This window comes from Antrostomus carolinensis, unplaced genomic scaffold (assembly GCF_000700745.2).
Source record: "Antrostomus carolinensis isolate BGI_N321 unplaced genomic scaffold, ASM70074v2 scaffold20945, whole genome shotgun sequence".
Taxonomy (NCBI): Eukaryota; Metazoa; Chordata; class Aves; order Caprimulgiformes; family Caprimulgidae; genus Antrostomus; species Antrostomus carolinensis.
In genome coordinates, this window is record NW_010315958.1 from 14,467 (window position 1) to 23,532 (window position 9,066).

Here is a 9,066-nt window from a genome sequence, read left to right on the forward strand (position 1 = left end):
TAGCCGGCGGGCTAAGGAGCTGCTCCCCCCCTGCCTCTCCCCAGCTGATATGCACTGTCCCAACCAGCCACCTGAAGTTCCTGAAGGAAGCTGGGCATGGCATCACCAAGGAAGAGATCCCAGAGGAGGAACTGCCTGAAGATGTGGATGAGATTGACCACGCTGAAATGGAGCTGCGGCGTGGGCAGATCCTGTGGTTCAGGGGTCTCAACAGGATACAGACGCAGGTACGGTGGGGCAGCGGGTGCTGTGGGGCTCTTCCTTCTCTCTCTCTTTCTCTTTCTTTCTCTTTCTTTCTCTCCAGGGGCTCTGTCTGGAAAGAGGTGACGGCTGCTGCTCAGAGGATGCCATCGCCTCCTGGGCTAGACCTCTCCCACCATCTGTGCCTTTCTGGGTCTGCCCTGGTTGGGGAACCAGGACAGCCTGGCTTTTGGGGACAGCTCGGGGTTGGGGTGGGGGAAGCACAGGTCTGTTCCAATGCAGAGCGTGGTGTCCTGCAGCCTTTGGCCAGGCTGGTCTGCAGGAGGCTGGATGTGCTGCTGATGGGCACCTCGCACAGCAGAGGAAGGGGCTTGGAAGCTGTGGTGGAGCCACCCAGACTGTCACCAAGATGTGCAGTGCTGCTCTCGGTCACTGCTGGGACACTGCTCCCAGTGGGGAACTCATCCAGGAGGGATCTGCCTGTGTGAGACCCTCTCTGGTCTCGTTCTTCTGCTGCTCTGTCCTTCCTGATGGCCCTTTGGCCACAGGCTCTTGCCACCCCTCCCTGCCAGCTCTGCAGGCTCCTTGCCTGGACCTCTTGGCCCTGCAGCAGAGAAGGGGAGGAGAGTCTATCTGTTAATATGGTTTTTACATCAGTTGTTTCTCCCTGACTCAATTTTTTTTCCTGAAATGTGGGTTTTTTCACCCAGACCGCTGGCTGGGCAGGGCAGGGAGAGTTCCCTGCAGCGAAGTCACTGCTCCTTGTCTTTCCTCGAGGCCTGGGCAGAGCTGCCCCATGGAGAAAAGCTCTGGGTCCCCAGCAGCCCCTGGCATTCAGAGCTACTTTGTTTCCCTTCATTCCTCTTCCTCTGGCCCTCCAAAAAAATGGAGATAACCAGAATGGCCCAGCCACAGGGACTGGAGCGAGCTTGGCAGCCGTGTTGTGCCATGTTAACCTGGCTTCTCCTCTGGGAGATGTTGCCTTGATGGTTTCAAGGTGAGGTTCAGCCCGTTGTGAGTGGTGAGGGGCAGCTGGGCTCTTCTGGGGGCCCAGGGCTGTGCTGGTGGCTGGTGCTCTTTGGAGCTGAGCTGCTGGCTCAATCTGGCTCATCCACATGAAAGATGTTCTGGGAGCACTGGGCCATTTCAGAAGCAATCCAGATGTGTTGGAGGCCTGGTAGGTATGAACAGCTGCAGTGCCAGCAGCCAGGCATGCTGCTGGGGCCGAGCTCAGAGCCTCTGAGACATCTCTCCCTGCAGCCTTGGTGGACCTGGGCTGAAACGGGCTCTTGCTCTTGCAACAGGAAGGATGCTCCCAGACATTTGCACATCGTGGAGCCTCTTTAGTGACTCCTTTCCTGGCTGTGGTGTCCTGCACATCGAGCAGAGCAGCCAGCAGGTCCAACCTGAGCGTCTTGAAGGCTTCTGTCCTGAATCAGTGTGTCTTAAGCAAGAGCACAGGGCTCTTCCCTGCGGTCCAGCCTGGTCTGCTGGGGGAAAAAAAGGTCCCTCTGTGGAGGGAGATCAAACTGCAGCGTGTAACATACCTCCAGGGTGAACTAGAGCTGCACATGGGTCTGGAGGAGATGTCCCTTCCTGAGGAACCATGCAGCCAAGGCGGGCAAGCCAGGGCAGTGCAGGGCTGTGTGCTCCACCAGCAGGCTGGCTGGCATGGGGCTGGGGACAGTCCAGGTGCAAAGTGTCTGTGAACCTCTGGTGGCACCCAGATGCTGCTTGGTTCCTCCAGCCTTGGTGAACATCCACAGAGCACCTGTGCCCACCACCAAGGGTGGTGCTTCCTTGCTGTATCCCTACCAGCTCTGTTTCTGAGCCCTCTGCCAAGCTGTGATCCTGGGAGAGAGGCTGAAACATCTTCCAGCACAGCCAGCTGCCATGGGAGCTGTGGGCATGTGGTGTGTCCCAAGATCCAGCCCCTCAGCTGTAGGTCCCATGGGGCTGAGGGTCCAGAAACCCTTTCCCAGTGCAGTTTTCTGGACCACCAGCTGCCAGCTCACAACCTCTGCCCACCCTCTCTCTTTCTCTGCTCCTCCTGAAGATTTCTGGGATAACCCAAGGTGTTTCCTCTGTCACCACCTCCCACCACAGTCTCTTTCTCGGTGATGGGATAAACCCTGCGAGAGTGGGGCAGAGGCTGGAAGCCAACCTCTCCTCTGCTCCCAGAAACACCAGTCAAACCCAGTGTGGGTTTATGGGAGCGTGGGGTGGGGGCTCTCTCTTCCCTCCTCCCCACCTCTCCATCTTCCTCCTTCCTTCCTATCCGTGTGTGTCTACCCCACCTCCCTGCTCCCCTCCATCCCTGACCCCTCTCCCTGTCTCTGGCCGGGGCAATGCTATCTCACTCTCTGGTTCTTTGCAGATGGACGTAGTTTACACATTCCAGACCGGCGCCTCCTCTTTGCAGGGAGCCCTCAGGAGACAGCCTTCCATCGTGAGCCAGCACCACGATGTAAAAAATGTTTCTAGCCCAACCCATGTAGCTCTTTCCTCCGTCAATTCCACTCCCACCACTTCTGCTGTTGCTGCTGCTGCTGCATCTCCTCCTGCGGGCAGTGAGTGATAGTCTATTACAATGCATGACTTCTAATAACCACAGAGAGCACCTGCACCAACCTAACCTAGCCTGTTCTCTCTCTCTCTCTCTCTCTAAACCTTGACTTGCACACTGATTTCCAAAAGGAAGGATGGGGCGGGAGAGCATTTTTAAAAAGAAAAAAAAAAAAAACAACAAAAACCAAACAAACCAAAACAATCTTTATGTTGTTGCATTTTTAACAAGTTTATGATACTTTCTGCTCCTTCTCCCCCCCATTCCTTGTTGCTTCTTCTGTTTTTACCTCTTCTCCTCCTTTGCAGGACTGATATATGAGTCCACCCTCCTGAAGGGTGCACAAAAATCAGTGGTTCTTGTTAAAAGAACTGTGTGTTCATGAGCAACTAAAAGCATTGCTGTGAATAAGGCCACGCCGTGCCCAAAAGCTGCTGTTTCTTTCTGATGCGGCTCTGCCCAGCCCCAAGATGTCCCAGGAGGGCAGGGATGGGCAGAGGCGTTGCTTTCCCAAAGCTATAAATCTATTTGGAGGCAAAATGATTGCTCAGACCTTCCCACAGCAGTTAGTGTGCTCCTGGGGTGGGCTGAGCTGCGGTAAGGAGCTGTCTGGAATGCTCTCTACCCCTTGCATGCGGGTGAGAAGGGGTGTTTGCTCTCCTGCCTTGGTTGGGAGGCTGGATGGTGTGTGAGAGCAGCCGGTTACCGTGGCTCAGCTGGTGATGGCATCAGAGCTGCTCGGAGCCGCTCACCTGCAGCTCAGCCCGCTGTGTCAGCGCTGCCTTGTAAGCGAGCAGCCTCCCCAGTCCCGCTTGTGAACTTGCATGCCGTGCGAGACAGAGCTGAGCGAGCCCGAGCACGTAAGCGTGTCCTTTGCTGCCCTGGAGCTCTACGGGGACAGCACAGGGCTCTGCTGGTCCCTTGTCATAGCCGGAGCATCGCTGCCCCGTGGCTGCGGCTCATCGGTGCCCAGCTTGTTCTGCACACGCTGGTTTTCAGGGTTTGCAGAGACACGCGGCTCTCTGCGCGCAAAACGGAGAGGGAAAAGGTGTCCCTGCTGAAGAGCAGTGGTAAAGCTGGATCCTGGGTGGGTTTGGAGACCAAAGAAAAGCCCTCTGTGGTGCAGTGCTCCTCTCCATGTTCATCATGAGCTGCCTGTGAGCACGTGAGGGTGAATTCTCTCTGCAGGGCTGTGCCAGGTTCTGAGTAGGTCGGGTATTTTTCCTGGATAATTGGCTTTTTTTTATTGCACAGTCATTTTCTGTGTTCTCCTCTTATTAAAGAAATACCCTTGGTGACTTTTTGAATAGCTTTCAGTCTCCTCTGGTTTTACACTGTAGGAGAGAAGAGAGAATTTCTGATAATTTTGTTTTCTCTCTATTTAGCTGACACTTGATGCTTGAATGTTATTTTGTTTAACCCCAATGTTTCTGAGGCAGCACAGCTGCCTTCTGTTCCTGACTGCATCTGTGCACCACCAGGACTTTCTAATCAGGAGAAAACCTGCTTAGAGGGGTCTCAGGGTAGTGGGCTTGGGTGGACAAGACTAAAATGCAGAGGGGTTTTTTTGCAGTCTGTGGATTAATGTTCTCCCCAATTTACAGCAAGGGAATAGATGACTTGGATAGCTCGTGCCCTTCCAGGCAGCAAACAGCTTTACCAGAAGCTAACCCAGGTCGCTAAGTCTTCCTTCTGTTTTCTGCCTAGACTTTTCTCTGTTTCCCTCAGCTGCTTCCTTTCCTTCTCTCTCAAAGCTCCACTTCCCTCTGTACAGATTAATGGTGTCCCTCTGTCTTCACTTCTGTGGGATGAGTTCTCCAGGGCTGGACCTCAGAAGCTCTGCCTGATGTCTCCCTGCCAGGGAGATGGAGGAGAGGGAGGTCTTTGGGAATGACCCTCAGGAGATGGTTTACAGAGCTGAGTTAAGCTCCTCTGGTGGGTTTTGCCCTGGTTTGAGGGAGCTGAGTAAAGCAAACCAGGGGTCAGTGGTGGAGCTCATGCTGGCTTCATGCAGAAGATGGCATTTGCACCTCCATGGGATCAGTGGGGTTTGCCCAGGACATTGCTGTGCTGCAGTGATGGTGTGAAATGAGAATAAATTCCAAGTTTGGAGGTTATGCAGGTTGCAAAGGTTTCAGGTGGAGAAGAGGTGTGAGTATGACCATGGGCAAGGAGGGAGGTGGCCTTTCAGCTTGGTTGGGGAGGATTTAATTTCTGTTTGCACTGCCTGGCTCATTCAAAACACATTTCCTTTGACAAGGGAACAGTTGAATTAATTTCACAGCAACTGCTGACAGAGGTGGTTAAATCAAAGTAAGACAATCAGAGGAAAGCTGCAGCAGAAGTTACTGGTGGAGCTGAAGGCAGTGATGTGGTAGATAAGGTCTGGACTCACCATTGCTTGAGGTGGTGGGGCAGGGAAGGCTTCTGTGAAGCTACTCCTTCCCCTGAGCTCATACTAGACTGACCAACTAGTTGCTTTGGCAGTCACCTAGTTAGGCTCTCATTAGCTTGTTTGGTTTGGTTCTGCTTGGTTTAGTTGGGTTTGCACACTGCATTTTAGGGATCAGTGCTCGCAGTTTCCGTTCTCAAGATGATGATGTGACAGATTATCAGTCTTGGTGGCCTGTTTTGTGGTCAGCCTTGTCTGATGCATTCACACTAAACACTGAATTTCTCCAGGATCTTACTGTGGTCATTGGTGCAGCAAACGCAGCTCTGAATTTCTGTTCCCAGCTACATAAACTTTCCATTTTGCAGACCAGCTGGTGCTCCAGCTTCATGGGGGGTACCTGGCCCATGCTCATCTCCTTATGAGTGTCTGTCATCCAGCTCATGTGTGCGTGCTGGTCCGTGTGTGCGTGCAAGAGCTGGCTTGTTTGTTTTTAGCCAGGATGTGCTCAGCCTGTGCCAGGGGGATGCCACGTTGCTGCCCCATATGGGGCAGCACCATCTTTCTGAGCCAGATGGAGAACAGACTCAGAAGGGCATCCCTTGTAACAGGGGAACCCTGGAACATCTTGCAGGTAAAATCTCCCAGGTTCCAGGCATGAGAGTCTTCTTTGAGTAACTTCTCTGGTCTGGTTTTGTGAGTTGCTGTTTGTGCTGAAACCAAAGATCCTTAGGAGGCTCTCGCTGGCTGTGCTGGTTGGTGACTTCCCTCCTAGCCTGCCTGTGTGCCAGACCAAGATGGAGAGTTGAACCCAGCTCATCTCACCAGGAAGAAGGATATCGTCTCTGTTCACCCACCAGATCTGCAGTCTGTTCACAAAGAAGTGGCAGAACACACACGTATCTTTATTCACCTCATCAGCTTGCAAGGAGATACCTGAATCATTCTCCCTCCAGCAGCTCTGCATGCTCTCCACTCCCTTGGCTGGCAGCCGAGCGATGGGGAGGTTCTCCAGGGTGTAGCACAGGGATGCTGCAGAGGAGCACCCTTTCTGTGGGATCTGTGGATCTCCTTTTTCTGACCCAGCTTCAGCCCACAGGGACACCATGAGAACTGGCAGAGTTTATGGGTGTGGGGACTGGGTTCCTTGGATGTTGGGAGCAGGTGGAGGTAGCTCATGAGCAGCAGTGCTGCTTCCACAGGGCAGGAGACAGAGCAGGACCACTGGCACTGCTACAAGGAGGTGTTACCAACTTCCCTGCTGCACCCAGCATTGCTGAACAGTCTTATGGTGGTGTGGGGGAAACTCCTTCCAAGAGGAAGAGAACTTCTGGTCCCAGATGAACTCTGCTTAACAGAGGAAAGACTTTTATTGCTTCCATAAAACACAGAGAGCTTGTGCAAGACGCTTGGTCCCTGCTGACAACTTTTGTCAGTAGCTTCCTCCTCTATAAAGGGAGGGGATGGCTCAGTTCCCAGGTGACTGGGAGGGTGATATGAGCCAGGAGAGTGCTGGTGTGACCTGCTGCAGCAGGATGGGGGGGATCTCTGTAGAAGAGGCAACGTGCTGGCTCTGTCCTGAAAGAGTCAGTGGGAGGAGAACATGGGTGTAGGACAGCTGAGAAACCCGAGGGATGCTGTGGAGGGTACTGTGTGGTTGGGTAACTCTCGGCTTTGCAGTAAAAGGCAAAGCCATGTGTGTGATTTCACCAGGTCCTCTAAGACTTGGGAGACCTTCAGCTGCTCGGTTTGTTGGCTCTGCTTCAAAAGCCCACATATTGCATCGCTCTCCATCAGTTGATGCCTTTTGACATCTTTTCAAGTGATTATAGCCCTGAGTCATCCACGAGAGCTGGAGCACTCTGCCGCACCCGAGGTGCACATGTTGGTTGTCTCACGCGTGCCAGCGTCTGCACTGGGGTGGAGAGATCTGCTGCAGCCCCACGGCGCTGCCTCCTCCTGCCCCTTCGTTTGCTGGATCTGACACTTGTCACCCATCTGACCGAACAACTGTGACTCAGCTGCCAGGGAGGGTGAGAGCTGGAAGGGTTCAAGGTTGGGTTTCCAGAGGAACTGGAGGGAGCAGTGAATCCACCATCTGGGCTTGCTTCCAGACTTCTTCCTTTCATTGCAACAGAGGTAGCACAGCCATACCCTGGCTGTCCAAACCAGGCTCTGGATCTCCTGCTCGTCACACGTTGAGCCTGGCTTTTGGTGGTGCTGACAGCCTGTGGGTTTCCCAGGAGCGGTGCGTGGCCAGGCTTTCTAGCAAAGTTGGAGATTTTTTGTGTGGAGCATCCAAAAGAATTAGCTGCCTTTGGAAACCACTGGGTCTTCTTCAGGGTGTTGGCATAGGGAAGGATCCAGAGCTCCAGCCTGGGATCCTGGTGGCAGCCATGTGGAGGAAACTCACACAGATTTGGCTTCCTTCTTGCATGTTTCATTGAGTCCAGTTTTACTGGTCATGGCATCCACATGGACCTACTGCTTCACATGGGCTTGAAAAGTTTGTCACACCTTTTTAAAGCCCATTCCTTTCTATAGGTCTAAAAATGAAATAGAACAAAGACACACACACACACACACACACACACATCGCTGCCACAGTAGTGGTTTTTGCCTTGAAGTGTTTGTCTAACCCACCTCTTTTTTGAGTTGTAGTTCCACCTTTTTGTCCTCGTTTACACACACAGATAACGCGTGCGCACACGTAATGACAACTAATGCATTTTGGCTTCCATTCATTCAAAGTGATCTGGGGTTTGGGGTTTGTTTTGAGGGGTTTTTTTATTTGTGTGTGTGTGTGTGTGTTTGTCTTTTCTTGCAGCTTTCTGAAGTCGCCCCATAGTCGGTTGATTCCCCATCACACACACCTAGTGCCTGAGTCTGATCCATGTTGGCCCTCCTAGTTCACCATAGATCTCTCATTTCGACTTAGCTGTGTGTTCAGTGGTGGTGACTGTTGTGGTTTGGTTGTGCTTTTTGTTTTATTGTGTCTTTATTCTTTATTTTTACTTTCTCCTGGGAGCTCTGGCTTCTCGTAGCTGTTACTAACCCCTCTTTTATTTATCTCCCACGCTCCTCGCCCTCCCGGCAGATCAAAGTGGTGAATGCGTTCCGTAGCTCCTTGTATGAAGGCCTCGAGAAACCCGAATCCAGAAGCTCCATCCATAACTTCATGACTCACCCAGAGTTCATCCTGGAGGAAGATGAGCCTCGAACACCATTCCTTGACAGCGCTGAAGATGACCCCGAGACTGACGGACTCAAAAAGCGAGGTGGGGGTAGCCTGGGTGGATCTACATCCCTCAACAGAAATAACAATGCAGTGGACAGCGATCAAGCTGAGGTCACCGTGCCGGAGCCTGAAAGCCCCTTACACAGCTTGGAGACATCAGTTTGACCTTAGAACTTTGAACCCCCCCCCCCCGCCTTTCTTCTCCACCTTCGCCCCTCGGCCTGTGTGATGTTGGCATCAGTAACTGATCACACACGGCAGTCACTTCGTGTCAAACTGCTCATACGTATATCATTTTAGTGTTTTGGTTTTGGGGGTTGTTTTGGGGTTTGTTTTTTGTTTTTTTTTTACTATTATTTAGCAGTGGGAACCAGAGTACCACGATGCTGGGTGTTGGGAGAGAGGCTAAGCCAAAATTGTGCATCTTCCATCCCTAATTTTCAGTGGTACTCGCCCAAGTGAAGCAGCCAGGTTATTTCCTCTCCAAGAGTTGGGCTCCATGCGTCTGTTGGGGGTTTTCACTTTGATAAATGCATGTTCAAAGGAAGTTCAAATTGTTGTAGTCTTACATGCCCGCTCTCAGCCTGAGGGCTGGGGGTGCACTTGTGACTTTATTTTTTATTTTTATTTTTATTTTCCACTTGTTTTTTTTAGGGTTTTCTTCTAATG

The 9,066-nt window shown here is 52.3% G+C and overlaps 1 protein-coding gene across 1 annotated transcript in view; it reads left to right on the top strand.

Annotated features, from left to right (window-relative positions):
* The window catches only part of LOC104525080 (plasma membrane calcium-transporting ATPase 4), a gene marked incomplete at its 5' end in the record, with an annotated part of 22,697 nt that extends 14,135 nt beyond the window's left edge, over nucleotides 1–8,562 (top strand). The window contains 3 exons of the mRNA XM_029084994.1: nucleotides 45–227; nucleotides 2,579–2,668; nucleotides 8,257–8,562. Coding sequence (XP_028940827.1) covers nucleotides 45–227; nucleotides 2,579–2,668; nucleotides 8,257–8,562 — 579 coding nt within the window. The remainder of the gene's footprint in view (nucleotides 1–44; nucleotides 228–2,578; nucleotides 2,669–8,256) is intronic.
* Between the last annotated feature and the right edge of the window lie 504 nt (nucleotides 8,563–9,066).